The 16,689-nt window shown below is 33.0% G+C and overlaps 1 protein-coding gene across 1 annotated transcript; it reads left to right on the forward strand.

Moving 5' to 3' along the window:
• Window positions 1-1,197: 1,197 nt before the first annotated feature.
• LOC108909414 (UDP-glucuronosyltransferase 2B7) lies at window positions 1,198-16,219 on the forward strand. Its single transcript, XM_018713746.2, has 5 exons — window positions 1,198-1,772; window positions 7,628-8,238; window positions 8,292-8,511; window positions 14,005-14,224; window positions 15,883-16,219. The coding sequence occupies exons 1-5, from the start codon at window positions 1,550-1,552 to the stop codon at window positions 16,163-16,165; spliced, it is 1,557 nt and encodes a 518-aa protein (XP_018569262.1). The 5' UTR covers window positions 1,198-1,549; the 3' UTR covers window positions 16,166-16,219.
• The last annotated feature ends 470 nt before the right edge of the window (window positions 16,220-16,689 follow it).

The following is a 16,689-nucleotide window of genomic DNA, read 5'->3' on the forward strand; positions in this document are numbered from 1 at the left end:
TTGCATTAATTATTAGCAATTGAAAAAAGCGGACAATTTCGACCATTTTTGAGCTCTTGCGCATAAACAAATTATCGGAATTTAATCGGACTTGTCTTATTTTACAGATTTATTTAATACCTACCTTTTTTGTATAAACCTTTTTTCTCTATGAATAACACTTTTTTTACGCGAGTCAAAAAACCACTTTTCCATCATTTTGACCATTGTTTTAACAAAGTTTCCCTACTAGTCTCGAGTTGATTTTTTGATATTTTGTTTATAACACGTTTCTGAACAATATTCCGCAGAGAAACTTCTAATAGTATTTTTTTCTCGAAAAAAAAGCTATAACGACTGGCCTAATAAATACAGAAATAGAAACAAAGGCGTTTAGTTGAAGAGAAAAATAAGGAGAAACACATATTACAAAAATAACGTAAGGTCAAATAATATCTTAAATAAAAGACCACAAAGTTTCCAACAAAATAGTTTGTTTATGTTTATATTTCTTTATTTACTTAAACAAGTTTATCATTATACTGTAATATTTGCAGATGAGTTATAGTGAGTACAAGAAAACCTATTTTTTGTTAAAAATGCTAGTAAATTATTTTGATCTTCCAAATCAGGCATTTTATATATTGTACTTATTAAAGCAGTTATCGCTTATTAAAATACAATTCAGTCAAAAAATCATTTTTTTTGTTTCTTAAGAAGATCCTAATAGATTACCTGCATTTTTTTTAACGGTTGACTTTGGAATTGTGACAGAATTCATTGTATTTGTAGCTATTTTTATTATCGAATCTCAATACATACTAAAATATGCTCTATCTCAAACAGGTTTTTGTAGTGATTCTTTGTAATATTTTTATTGGCCAAAAGAAAATACAACTCAGCACTTTTTTTTCGGTTGATCTTGGAACTGTAACAAAATTCATTGTATTTGTAGGTATTTTTGTTATCGAATTCTAATATTAAAATACGCTCCATCTCAAACAGGTTTATTGTAGTGATTTTTTGTAATATTTTTATTGACCAAAAGAAAATACAACTCAGCACTTTTTTTAAGGTTGACCTTGAAATTATGACAGCAAGTCATTGTATTTGTATCTATTTTTATTATCGAATCCTATAAATATGATTTATCTCAAACAAGTTTATTATTGTGTGTGTAGCCAGGGGGACAGGGGGCCACGGCTTTTATTATAGTGATTTTTTGTAATATTTTTACTGGCCAAAAGAAAAAACATCTCCGCACTTCTGAGATATTAGGACTAGTGATAAGTGTGACACCCTATACATGTCCATTGATAATCAAGATTATGTAATAAGAGCATCCAATAGTATAACAATAAACAATAAATATCCGATTAAAATAAAAAGTAGGTATCCTAGAATTAAAAATTGTTACGTTCTACTACCAGATCACGCGCTGAAATTGCCGAGAGCGAAGCTCAATACTAAAGCTAAAGTATATAACATCAAGTTGTCATATCACGATAGCGCATACAATAATTGAACATAATTAATATAACTGCTTCAACTGTATTTTGTGTTTAAAACTATGATAGTGCACGTGTGGTGTATTCTGTTCCTTATTTTTGGCGCCAGGGGCTCCCATGGAGGAAATATTTTGATACTGATTGATCTACCATCGCCAAGCCATCAGTTATGGCATTATGCCATTGCAGAGGCCCTAATAGAAAAAGGGCACAACGTAACTTTACTCGGGCCATTCAGCGATAAACAACAAAAGAGTGAAATGTATCATCCGATAGTTATTGAAGGTAGGGTTTGTATAAATTAGTACGTTTTCATAACCAAAATGATTTGGGTAATTAAGTTGTTAACAGTAATTACAGTGATTGGAAAAGAATAATATTAAACAAATACAAACTTTATTGTTATATCTTGCACTTATACTTTATTTTAAAGACATTCAGTAAATTTAAATATATTAAAACATTTCCTAAAAATCCTGTCAAATGAAGTCCAACAACTACTCTATGAGGCTACGTGTCCTAAACAGTATTGAATTATACTCACATCTATTAAAATATAATGTCAAACTAATCTATTAAAAATAATAGCAAACCGCTGATAAACATATAATTACTAGAATATACAGGGTGTTTCGCATAAGAACCGGCAAAAGTAGGGGAAACCAAAATATGGTGATTTAACGCAATTTTTATACTAAGCTGCACCTAGGCTATTGATTATATCCAAAAAACAACACAACATTTTTATAAAACAAATCTGTTTAGAACCTCAAATAATGTCCTAATACAAATTTTAAAATCAAAATTTCAATTCTGATTTTTACTCTATATGTATAGCTACTTCCCATCAAAAAATGAAATTTTTATTTTAAAATTTGTATTAGGACATTATTTGTGGTTATAAACAGATTTGTTTTATAAATAAAATAATAAATAATGGTACTTCTCTCTTGAGTATTTTCGTGTTTTTTTAATTTATGAGCACCCTGTATATCTAATCTAAGATGTTTGTATGACAGTCTCATTTTTTCGCGGGGCAGAACTTTTTATAAAGAGTGACATTTTTCGATAAAGTAAAAAACAAAAGAGTTTCTCCTCTTGTCAACTCCATCCGTGGACACACTGTATATACATTATTAATAAACTTTATTGTACTTAAATTCTCAAGTTTTTACAAAGTTGTTTTATTAAAAAAATTAAAAAAAATCAAAAAATCTTAAATTTTGCTTTCTCTAAAATTGGTTATTAACGATATTTTGCATAAAATTTTCCTTTTACATATTTTAAATAAGCCATTTCGATGAGAAATTCGATTCTCTACAAAATTTTTCCCATGAACTATACTGAAATTTTGCTTCGTTTTCGTGCTATATGTATTTAAAAACCTGCAAAAGTGCATTTTCACCCCTATCTTAAATTTCAACCACCTAATTTAATAGCACCCCGTGTTTTTTTCATTTTTAAAGGCCATTGGAACAAGTCATGCGATGAAAATAATTGAACGTCTTATTTCCTTCCTTTTTTGCAAAAAATGAGAATTAAAAAGTAAAGGGTAAACGCGACGAAAATCGAGAAATTGGCTGTTTGAGCGGCCATATATCAGTCAATTTTCATCCAAAAATACTTCAACAACCTCTTGTTTTGAAGAAAATTTTATCTACGTCATTTTCTATGAAGCAATGCCTCTACCTATCTTTACTCACAGAAAATTAGAGGCAAAAAAGTAAAAAAATATCAGAAAATTGATGTTATGAACGATTTTTTTAATAAAATTTTCCTTTTATTTTTTTTAAATAAGCTATTTCGATGGGAAATTCAATTCTCTAAATAATTTTTCCTATGAACTATAGCGAAATTTTGCTTCGTTTTCGAGCTACAATTAAAAAACTGAAAGGGGTACATTTTCCACCCTCTAATTTAATAGCACTCCGCCGTTTTTTCATCTAAATGACCATTTGAATGATTCATGTAATAAAATATCTTGAACGTTAACAACAACAGCCTAAACAACAATAGCCTAAAAGATAAGTGGCGTTAAATCACAATATTTTGGGTTCCCCTACATGCGTCGGTTCTTATGTGAAACACCCTGTATTTATTTCAACCGAAGCGAATAAGACAGAAATTTGACTTTGTATTTATGGGACCAAGGACATTTAAATAAAGGAGACTATGCAAGTCACAGTCTATCTCATATGTTGGGTGAAGCTAGACAAGGGGAAAGCAGAGGGCTTTATTTTCATCCAACTGATGCGCGCGATTACATCTCCAATGTCGTACATTTTGGATGGGTCAAAATAAAATATTTTATAGTCCTAAGTCAATATATTTCAACAGCTATTCAGTATTTTTATAATAAATATATATAATATTTTTATAACTTCTTGGAATCCCAATAACTGTAACCATTTCTTTCTTGTTGCACCATCCCCAAGCATCCTAAAAACGTTCACATTTCACTTTTAGAATACTGAGGCAAATTTTCAGTGAGACATAAAAATATATTCCCAAAGGAGAACATCAAATGGTTGAATGAATGCAACTTTCAGTTGATTGCATCTTCGGTATTTTTATGTATAAGTGAACCACCACCATATTTTTGCTGTTGTATTTATTCAGTTTTTATGCTCGTGCATATATAGTAAAATTGTAAATATATTTTTGAAAAGGTTTTTGTCGTAGAGGAAAATGAAAATGATTCAGTTGAAGTCAGTTTTATAAAATTTTACCGTTATTCAAATAAAAGTTACCCACACGCACGACAATGGCCACAGTTACATATACATTCCAAAGTCACCTTCAAGCACGCTTACCTGTGGAAGGATAGCTGATGTGGATGTTTATAATCCAATTTCTTACAAATTCTGCACTGTCTAACCATATTCACACCTTAAAAGTTTATCCAAAATACATGTATAAACTATAAACACTAATAACGTTTCACTTACTAAAATCACAACTATTTTCTAACAAGAGACGCCATATTCTGCCAACCACGGCAGAACGAACGAGGAACACGCTACAAATTATTGNTCACAACAAGTGTATAAATATATAGAGCAAAAGATGGAACATCAAAAATGCAATTACTTTTATTTTCTTCAAAATACAACTGCCCCGGCTGAGATTTAATCTTCTCATGTTCAAGGTTGAGTAAAAATATTTGATCATAAGAAAATTTAATTAATGTAATTAGCTGCTTATAACAGAAAAATTTAAATAAAATATCGTTGCAAAACTGTTTAATTCATTAGTTTTATGTCTCATGTGTCGTTTGCACCTGATAACAGAATTAATGTATATAAAAGCTGAGCAATTCGTATCCGAGAACAAAGGCTTTCGAATAATGTTTTAATTTAATAAACATTACTTGTGAACCCAGCCTTATATTATTGAATATTAGTAGAATTAGTGGATGATCAGATCAGATCAGAGTTATTTATCTTATGTTTTTTGTTACGCGTTTTTTAATAATAATTATTATTATTTATTTACAAATTGTTTTAGTTTAAACGTTGTTAAATTTATTTACTTTTTGTGCTTTAAAACGATGTGATTTTAGTTTTTATAATCTTGTTTAAAACACTTTATTTTAGTAAGAACTCTTTTTGTATCTATCTCCTATATTTATAAAGAGTTACCCAAGAAGTTTTAGACAGGCAGTGTCTGGAAAATGCTTGGAAAATTAAAATGAAATTTGATGTAGAATGGTAAATGTTCTTTATCAAATTTTCTTTCCAGTTTTGTATTTATGAGAATAGGAGTTTTCTTGTAACAAGGCTTTTGAACATGTAATAATAAACGGGGTACTCTATTTAAAATTTTAAAGTTGATTTCACGTGAAAAATAATAAAATAAAATAGGATTAATTGATTGATTGCAGTATAAATCAACAAATTGCATTTCCATTACAGTAAACGCTTTTGAGAGGAGATAGGTATTGCCTGTATAAAATTTCGTGACATATACAGGGTAGCCCATCGAATACGTACCGCAAGGCATTACAGGGTAGTAATGAACTTTTCGGCAAAATCCAAAAACAGGTAAAGTTTGCTTCTGAGGGGGACAACTTTTGGCGCAAAAAGCATAGCAAAATCTTCAACCCCCTAAGTGGGGGTGCCATCCCCCAAATTTTTTTAAATGGGAATGGGGGTCAAGTGGGGGGTCATTAGAAAGGGCTTTTAATTCTCTATACATCGATTCTTACTTTTTGAAAATCGATCCATTATTTTAGAAAATATGCAGCTTTGAAAATACGAACAATATTTTTGACGAGAAATGCGAAAATCGATTTAATTTTACTTCAAAACTTACGGTATTAGCTTGGTAAATTCCTTCAAAAGAATTCGCTTTTTTTTTTCTGATTTGCGAATTCTTTAGCCTGATTTTGGTGAGCAAAAAATTGTCCGCTTTTTGTTTCGTATTTAGATAGGCCACAAGAAGTTGCTAGATAACTGTCTTGTGACTTGTAGTTGAAGAGTACCAATACTGCCGAGTCTTTTAAATTGATTAATTATGGTGTACTCAATTCCAGAAAGAGTAGAAATTATTGAGCTTTTTTTCAAAAACAATGAATGCGGAAATCGGGTCGCCGAACTGTTCAACCAACGGCATCCTGAGAAACATGCGTCTGGAAAAATTGTTCGCGAATTGGTGGCCAAATTTCGCGAAACTGGCTCCGTTCATAACAAAAAGAGGCAGGTTGAAAATCCGGTACTAAATGAACCTACGGAAATAGCGGTATTGGGGCAAGTGGCAATGGATAGTACGCTGAGTACAATGCAATTGGCTACTGCGACAGGAGTGAGTCGTACAAGTGTCCAACGAATATTAAAAAAATACAAATTCCATCCTTATAAGATTCGGCTAGTGCAAGAGCTAAATGAAGACGATTTTGATCGTCGTTTGCAATTTTGCGAAATAATGACTGAACGAGCGATAAACGATAATTTCCTCTTTAATGTGTGTTTTTCGGACGAGTGTACGTTCTTCTTGAATGGTTTAGTGAATCGCCATAATTGTCGTTACTGGGCTGATACCAATCCAAGGATTTTCCATGAGACACACTCCCAACACCCCCAGAAGTTGAATGTATGGGCAGGTATTTTTGGAAATTCCATTGTAGGTCCTTTTTTCCTTCCTGGAAATTTGACAGGCGATATGTACTTGGATTTACTACAAAATGTCATCGACCCAGCTCTAACAAATATCATAGAGGACGACCCTGCTTACAATGAACACGAACTGATTTTCCAGCAAGACGGAGCTCCTCCACATTACTCGCTCAATGTGCGCAATTACCTAAATGAGACGTTTCCAGGACGCTGGATAGGACGAAGAGGTGCAATTGAGTGGCCCCCTCGGTCACCCGACTTAAATCCTTTAGATTTCTTTCTCTGGGGGCACATTAAAAGCAAAGTTTACAGCACTCCACCTGATACCTTGGAAGATCTGCGAGGACGAATCATTAATGTATGTCGCGAAGTAACACCGCAAGTGCTCCAGAATGTTCGACAACGGTTTGAAGACAACCTGTATCATTGTATGCAAGTTGGCGGACAACATTTTCAGCATTTACTTGACTAATACCGTAAGTTTTGAAGTAAAATTAAATCGATTTTCGCATTTCTCGTCAAAAATATTGTTCGTATTTTCAAAGCTGCATATTTTCTAAAATAATGAATCGATTTTCAAAAAGTAAGAATCGATGTATAGAGAATTAAAAGCCCTTTCTAATGACCCCCCACTTGACCCCCATTCCCATTTGAAAAAATTTAGGGGATAGCACCCCCACTTAGGGGGTTGAAGATTTTGGTATGCTTTTTGAGCCAAAAGTTGTCCCCCTCAGAAACAAATTTGACCTGTTTTTGGATTTTGCCGAAAAATTCTTTACTACCCTGTAATGCCTTGCGGTACGTTTTCGATGGGCTGCCCTGTATGTTTTAAGCTTTTCCTAAATACACATCCACAATTTCGATTTGGCCCCCCCTGAGAAATTTTTCTGTGGACGCCCATGGACTAATCATACAGAGTATGATACTGTTTAGTGGGCGTATTTTTAAGTACTTATCTCATTTTTCAAAATTATGTATTTATCCCATTTTGGCACCATAATCCTCAATTTTAATATTATTTTTCAGATGTTATGAAAGAGTTGGAAAAATCTGAAGACTTAAATATAGAAGAATCCTTCATGAATAAGAATGTAATAAGCATTATGAAGACGTTTTTCGACTTCAGCTGCTTGATTTGTAGTCATTCCTACCATTCTAAAGGATTCCACACATTGTTAAACTATCCATCAGATTTCAAGTTCGACCTCATAATCATCGACATGAGTATGAGTGCATGTTTCTACCCTTTCATCCAGAAGTTCAAATATCCCCCCACCATTGGCACCACTGCCTTCCTTCTCCCCCCGCACCTTTCCGGAGTCTTCGGAAATGAACTGCACCCCTCTTACATACCTTTTTACCATCTTCAGTTCACAGAAGACATGAGTTTTTTTGAGCGTGTAGTCAATTACGTTGTCACATATGCTAATTACCTCACGGAAACTTACTTAAAGAATGAGTTGGAGAAATTGGCCCGAGAGACTTTTCCAGACATGAATTCGATGCAGACACTCGAAAGACACATTTCCTTGCTGCTGTGTAACTTGAATTTTGTTGTTAACCAGCCGCAGTCCGTAACATCTAACATCATACCGGTGGGAGGGCTTCACATAAAACCTTCAAAAAAATTGCCCACGGTAAAAGATGTCGCGAAACGCTCACCGCTTTTTTTTGACAGTATTTGTTGTAGGACTTGCAAACCATCATGGACGATGCTAAAGACGGGGTGATTTTGTTCTGTCTAGGAACAAATGCTCGGTCAGATAAGCTAGGAACTGGCATTATACAAAGTTTGCTGAAGGCATTTGGGCAGCTGAAGCAAACTGTTATCTGGAAGTTTGAGAGCGGTTTGGAGAACGTCCCGAAGAATGTGGTTATTCGGCAGTGGCTGCCGCAAGGTAGCATTTTGAGTAAGTTGACTAACTGTTAGATATGAATTATTTGGCTATCACAATTATTTATATTTTTTTCAATGCATTGGTCGCTTGGAATTCACTGGTACAGCTTATTCAGGATAAAAATAAAAAAAAATATGATTTTTCCCTATAGACGAAGATCACTAAAATCAAATTTTTGCCGTTTTTCTTCACAAATCAATGCAATTGACTGTGCTAGTACAAGTAAAGATAAATCTTGTTATCAGAGCTTTTATCTATTCATTAAACGTAAAATTATTATTTATAAAACGACTTTTCAAGTTCACAGTTCTGTCATGTGTTATTATTATTTAATAAAATCGTATTTTTTGACGGTATATGTTATTTTTTTCAAAATTGAGAGTGGGTTAGATGAAACGCTTAAAAATTGAAAACTCGCTTGATGGCGCCGTAAAGTTCTAATTTCACTTAAAAAGTACATCTAGTTCTACATACACGCAAGTAAAAATTACAAAGCATATACAAGGTGTATGCGAAAGGTTGGGAAATCTGGAAGCTACCTACTAAACACGAAACGTAAATGAAACGTTGCAAATGAGCTGTTTCAGCCCGGTTTTTTTGTTTCTCGTGTCTCGTTTTCAATTTGTATTATGTTAGGTTAGGTTTGCAGTTTGCCTTTGCCAGTTTGTCTGGCTTCGTTGTTCTTCATCGTTACTTTGACGCTATTTTATGTGATAATTAAATTTGTAGTGTGTGCAGTTGTGGTTATTGTAAGGTGCATATAAAATAATGAATATTGATGCAAAATGTTTAAAACAATATGTGTAAAGAGATTTCCAATTTTGCGTCACATCTACCTAGTCATAGTTATACCCACTACCTATTATAGACAATAGGCGACAAGAACTAAGAAAATGGAACGTGAAACTATACGTTTCGATATGATTTGAAGAGCAACTAGATAGTCAGTGAGAACTATTTGAAATATGGAAGAATCAAGTGAAATAGATGTCATTTATTTTATATTTTGTACAAATGTTTATATAAGGGGGCGATTTAGTATGTATATTTTTACCGTGTAACAGAGCTTCAGATGAGGACACAAATCATCGATGAAACTAACATAATTGAATATTATTATATATAAATGTATTCGCAATGGTTCCTGCTAGTGAGTGAGATAAATTTCAATGCTCATGAGAACAGAAGAATAATTTAAATAAATGCCAAAGTACCTCAATTTTAACCATACTGTTAGTCTGTCAATATATTGCATTTACGACGGCACTAGGTCAGGCACAATAACCAAACTACTTCACTCACTAGAACTGACACCTAGGATCATTTGTATTTAATTTTCAGATTAATATTTATTAATAATTCTATAATTTGTGTCCTCAAGTAAAATGACAACATTTTACACACGACTCCATTTTTATTATATATTTAAACCAGAATTATAGCGATTTCTATCTGAATACAAGAATTTGTAAGTATAATTAGTTTGTATACTCTGTCACAGGTGTCGCTACCCTTGAAAATGAAAGCGAAAACACAGAGTTGGTTTATTATAAATGCGTCCTAAAATAAAGCATAATGGTCTAATATTATCTTTGATATACCTAGTAGTACTAAGTAGTACTAAGTACCTAAGTAATGATTTTGTAAAGCTTAAGTAGTACGAAAATATAACGCATAAAAAACCAATAATATGTACTAATTTTTCTTTATTAAGAATAAAGATTAAATTTTACGTACAGGGTGTCCCACATAAAATCGTTATTTATGTTCCGCTTCCTTGGTAGCTTCAAAATAAATTTACAGCTTAAAAATTAGCCTGGCTCAGATAGATTTCTTCTTCAATCTACAAATCTACAAATCTTCAAGCTACTTACCGGTAAGAAGGAAACCACTGGATATTTAATGAAAAAAGTTACGACCAAAAAAGTAATAATTCTAGAATATGAATATAACTAACACGATTTTAATTTCATATTGTCTTGACAATCAACTTTTGCTTATTTTTAGTCACTTACTATCGAAATAAATGAAATAGACCTCTGAGTTTGGAAACCGATATTAAGAAAACGTAGGGGCAAAAAATTTGAAATTTCGACCATATATAGCCTCACTATTACTCTATTGTGTGCTAAAATTTCAGTTGGTTTCGTTATCCCATTTTTTAGTTATTAATGAAAATGTTGAAAAAATCACGGTTTTCTGCATATAAAATTATTGATACCTCTCACTTTAACTCGTCGTAATTTTTTTGTTAACTGATAAAAAAATTCCAATTTTTACTGACGATAAGTCAAACTATTGTCTTTAATACTGTAAAGGTCATTTGTCTCAAAAGATCTTATTTTATTTTTAAGTAAAACAGAAGGGAGTGCTGTCTCCGTAAATATGGCGTTCTTTAAAAAAAAGAAAAACTGACATAGGTAGCAAATAACTGTAAACAACAATTTGAAAAAATATGTTAAAATAATACAGTTATAAATATGATATTCTTAAAAACAGTATCGGAATGGTCAATTACGTTCACGGTCCGATGCAGAGTATACAGTATAACCTTTATAACTGTATTATTTTAACAAATTTTTTCAGATTGTTGTTTACGGAGATAACACATCCCCTTCTGTTTTGCTTAAAAATAAAAAAAAAAGCTTTCGAGACAAATGACCTTCACAGTACTAAAGACGATAGTGCGATTATAGCCAGTAAAAATTTGAATTTTTTTTTGTTTAATTTTTTTCCCGTTATTATATCATCTAGGTTGAAAAAAATCTCGATTCTGAAAATTTCAAATCGATATTTTAATTCCTAAAGGTCACTCATAATTATTTTAATTTTAGTAGTGTAGGTAGGTACTTATGTTTTCAAGCGACCTCTAAAAAATAAATATCAACGAAGTAACAATTTTTTTTCATTGAATTTGATCAACGAAATAATAGAAATTAATTACGAGACACTTAATAAATGTCTCGAAGCAAAATTTACTACCGCACTGTCACTATCAAATATTTATAATTTTTTAATTTTTTTAAATTTTTTTATTTTTTAGAGGTCGCTCAACGAGTGACCTTTAGAAATTAAAATATCGATTTGAAATTTTCAGAATCGATATTTTTTTCAACCTAGAAAAAGATAAAATAACGGGAAAAAATTAAACAAAAAAAAAATTAATTTTTGACGATTTTGTAAATTTTTTAAAATCTTGAGCGACCTTTAAAAAAAATTTTTTGAGCTGATTTTTTGAGGGGGCTCTTAAAACATGATAAACTAACATATTTTCACAAGAGACACGAAAAAAAATCGTTTTTTTTTTTTGGACTACCCTACTATACATATTATTCTCCAAACGTAATTAGTAGCAAGTTTCTATATATTTTAGTAATTAGGCAGTGTTTTTTAAATTAATACGACTCACCAAAGTAAAAAAATAATTCAAGTTAAATCATTTTTACTGAAAATAGCAGGTAATTTACGTATCGGATTGTTAACGTGAAAATATAAACATTAGACTGTTGACTATTCCTGTTATCCTGTTATACGTTTTTTAAGCTTTTGAAGATGAAACTACTTGTAATTTTAAAAATTATATCTGCTTTTATAATAAAGGAATGGTAATTCTAAGATTGTTTAAGCTTATTAACTAAAAATTATTGCCTACTTAATAAAAAAATTATTATTGTCCTCGATAATCTATTAATGATTAATAAAATCTTTACTCTCTTTCCTTATAAGACTGTATGTACACAAATTGGAGCCGTTCCTGAACAATCGGGCGCGAGGCCTGTTAAAATATCGGTCCAGCGTAAATTATTAAACAACACACCTTGAAGCGTTGGCCGCTAGAGCTAGAGCAGCACTTGCCGGGGTCCCGTTTCGTGACTCACGCTGGGCGATATTTTTTGTACAAAATCCCGTCCTTAAAACAGTTTAGGTTTACCTACAGATATTTATTTTGTCAAGATATCATTTTGTATCCTTATTTCTGCTGTATAATTTATAATTAAAAGGATATATGTAATATTGACCATGTGTAGAAGAAATTGTAACTTCTTTATATTATTTTTCAGTAATGCTATTTGTTTTTCATGTACCTACCATTTCAAGATTCATAATCATAACTAACTTTTTTTTAATTATCAGTTCGTCATTATTACCATATGCATGATGGTCTCAACATTAGAAAATTTCCATTTCAGCAGCGTATTTGAACAATATAAATTGATGTGTAGCTTTTTTAAAATGCTTCTGATATTGTTTTGTGACATTTTTATTTGTACGATGAATGGCAAAATTCGTAATCCATATTAGAAACTTTTTTCAGTGGCTTCTCAAAAAGAAAGAAATTGTTGATAAAAGTTGCCGCATCCCCAAACAAGAAGAGTATAGTTATTTTTTTTTAAATTTACAGCGGAACAACATTTTTCAGTTAAATTTTTTGAGAAATCAGAAAAAGTTGTCTGGAGTAGGTACGAATCACAAAAGAGTATTAGAAATGTTTAAAAAATTACTCACACTATTTATACTATTTCAAAAACGCTTTTGAAGTGAAAATTATCTAAAGTTGAGAGCATTATGAGAACAATATGGCAATAAAATTATTATGTTACTCAAACATTTCTGAAAATATACTGAAACGTAAAACAAAAATATCGCGGGCATAAATGGAACATAAAAAGAATGTTACTGAAACCAGTTTTTTGAAACGTTTCATTGGAAACGTATTTTGGGGAGGACATCTTGGGTTTCTAGAATGTTACCAGAATGTTGCATGAATTTTTTATGGAACGTTTCGAGAAAAATGGAAACGTTTCCGAAACATGTCAGAAACTGAGAAATGTTTAGTGGGTATCTACTTAGTAATAAAAATTACTAATTACTATAAAAATTGTTCAAAATGAGAACTGCCTTGCCTAATTTATTTATTTATTATTTTCTCTTTAAACGGTTGAAATTTGTATATGCAAATGCCTCGATAACCATATCCAGATGGTTAACGACGGACATTCTTTCATATTTTGAATATATAACACAATGTCGGTAAACCTAAAGGCAAAAAAACAATTTCCTCTATTTGTAAAAGGAATAGGGCATAGGGCAAAGGTATAGGGCTGATACCCTATACAAGCAACGCCAAAATTAGTTAAAAATTCTCATTTGTCATGTCGAAAAACAGAATAGTGCCATTTATTCATACTCTGACAGTTTTCAAAATTATTGAGTTTCAAAATAAAATTCAAACATTGAACACCCTGTAGCTTTGAAACCAGCAACATTTGCATAAGGCATATTTTTGGCTCAATCGACTTGTTTTAGCCACCAGTATCTCTAGCTTCGAGATTTCCCAATCTTTCGCAGTTTATAATGGCTCAAAAATAAAAAACAACGGTTTATGAGAAAAAAATCACTTTTTGGTAACTCCTCAACCCAAGGCACATATTCCAAAACACCATATTTATTTAGGGTATTTCTTATGGGATTTCTGTTTAGGTCTCTTATGGGATTTCTGTTTAGGTCATCCAAATACAAGACTGTTCATCAGTCACGGAGGCGCTTTAAGTACTCAGGAAGCCGCATATTTCGGGATTCCAGTGATCGGCATGCCCTTCTTCATCGATCAAAGGATAACAGTGAACGATATAGTAAAGAGAAAGCTAGGGTTACGGATGGACAGTCAAAGTGTGACTACCCAGCTGGTGCTAGATAATGTAAATGAGATATTGAAAAATCCGACGTGAGTAAAAAATAAAATATGATCTATCTTAAGCCGGCTCCAGACTCGCCGCGATTAACCTTGAACGTCACGGACTAAAACCTCATCCCCACATTCACAATGTTCACAGTTTTGTTCGCACCATTGATTATACCGCTTTAGCTAAACACAATTATTTTTGTCTTTGTAATATCCATGTTTGGCATCCCTTCTTCTTCTTCTAGTGGTTGGTCCTAGTAAGTCCCATAGCACTGATGCCTAATTAGGCCTATTGTGCGTCCCAGTACTTGTCATATTCAGCAAGTAGATTTGTCCTTTTTACAAAGTCCAAAAGCTTCCTTGCTGACACTTCTCTCAGCTCCTTGGGTTCCAAATAGGGTCTCCCAAGGAGCGCCATTCTGCTACGTGCAAATCCCGGGCACTCGCCCAGGATATGCAGAGAAGTTTCATCCGCCGATTCACATCCTCGGCAGACCGGACTGTCTACAAGCTTTAGTCTATGTAGATGTTTCCTAAAGTGACAGTGTCCCGTTATGAGTCCTGTCACTCTCCTGAGCCGGATTCTATTCAAGCTCAGTAACTCATTCGCTCTTCCATTCGAAGGATACTCCATAAGCTCCTTGGAATGGCTATGTCCTGGCCTTGAAGTCCAGTATTTCCTATGTTCTGTCTCTGTCCATTTGCCCAGAGCCCGCCTGACCACACTGGGAGATGTGCCACAGAAGGGCTCCGGGCCAATGAACACTGTCTCGGATCCCTTCCTAGCAAGTTCATCCGCTTTCTCATTTCCACAAATGCCTTTGTGCCCTGGCACCCAACACAGTCTGACTGTATTGTTGGTGGCCAGTTCAGTCAGCATTTGTAAACAGTCCCACACCAGTTTTGAACTTACCTTGTGTGCGGCTAAAGCTTTAATTGCAGCTTGACTATCAGAGAATATATATATGAGTTTACGTTTATAACCTCTACGTACATTCTCTGCCAGACACGCCATTATCGCGAAAATTTCTGCTTGGAATACGGTAGGGAACTCCCCCAAACTGTAGCTTGCACTCAATCTGGGTCTGAGTCCATATATTCCAGCACCCGTCCCTCTGGTCATTTTGGAGCCATCTGTAAACCATACTAGGCTCCATCTTTCCAGGGTATTAAACCTTTCCTCCCATTTGCTTTGATCCTCTATTCGAGTCTCAAACGGCTTGTGGAAGTGAAACCTTGGAACCATCTTGTCAGATACCATCCCAAAAGTTGGTTCCGACATAGATGTGTCTATGATCCTGGAATGGGAATTACCCCTGCAGTCGTTGTTATTCCTGAGTCGATATGCTGCTAGCCGCGCTTCTCTTTCCACCACTATATGAAGTGGTGGTAGATTTAGCATGACTTCTAGTGCAGCTGTCGGGGTCGATGCTATCGCCCCCGTTTTGGCATCCCTTAGTACAGGTTCTCCTTGGTCATACTCCAAAAATTTGTAATTCTAAGTCGTTATTCCAGGTAGTAATAACATAAACACCGCGATACTAAACGTCTCGGGATTTTTTATAAATATGCATAATAATTGTGATACTGAATTTATTCCATTTGACCGTTCCGCACTGCATCTATCTACCCACATTAAGTAAATATTTGTATATCTTTACATGAGTTGCTTACTTTTTAGAACACTATTATTGTTACAGATATTCCAATAATATGAAAGAAATTTCCAAACGAATGAGGGACCAACAAAACACCCCATTGGAAACGGCAGTGTTTTGGTCGGAGTATGCCATGAGACACAATGGCACCAATTTTTTGAGTCCCAGATCCAGAGATATGTCTTTTTTCGTAGCATCTTCCACTGACGTACAACTCTTTTTGCTGTTCCTACTTTTCGCTTTTATTTATTTATCTTTCTTAGGTCTGAAAAAAAGCGTTTCCGTTGTATCAAGTATATCTAAGAAAAAAGATAAATTACATTAAACAGTTTAACTGTGTTGTACCCCTGTGATTTTTTAATAAATTTTATTAAATCTTCTAACAGTTTCTTTCACAGCATTTCTCCACTGATTCGAATAAAATACAATTATAAACACCTTTACTTAAGCACCAAGTATTTTTTTCGTTGTTTAGAGCAAATTATCAATTATTGATCAGAGACACTTGAGCATTATCCGCATTAATTGTTCGCAGTTACTCCATTTTATCATATCTCTTTTATAATAAAATTTTAGCCATGTGTTTTCGAGAAAATAATGTAATGCGTTGTAATTTAGTACAGGCAAGTTTATAAAAGTGCTAAATATGTCTATATTATTAGTTTTTGACAATCAACTAGAGGTCGCTAGTTAGAAAAATCTAACCTCAAAAATGACCCAGAGAAAAAATTCCTATATAATTTACTTGGAAAAATTCTTCTTACGTTTATTAAGTATTAAAGCTCAGTATTAGAAATTTTAAAGAAACTAGAAGAATATTATAAATAGACAAAAACATTTATTTAAAAA

This window comes from Anoplophora glabripennis, unplaced genomic scaffold (assembly GCF_000390285.2).
Source record: "Anoplophora glabripennis isolate ALB-LARVAE unplaced genomic scaffold, Agla_2.0 scaffold337, whole genome shotgun sequence".
Taxonomy (NCBI): domain Eukaryota; kingdom Metazoa; phylum Arthropoda; class Insecta; order Coleoptera; family Cerambycidae; genus Anoplophora; species Anoplophora glabripennis.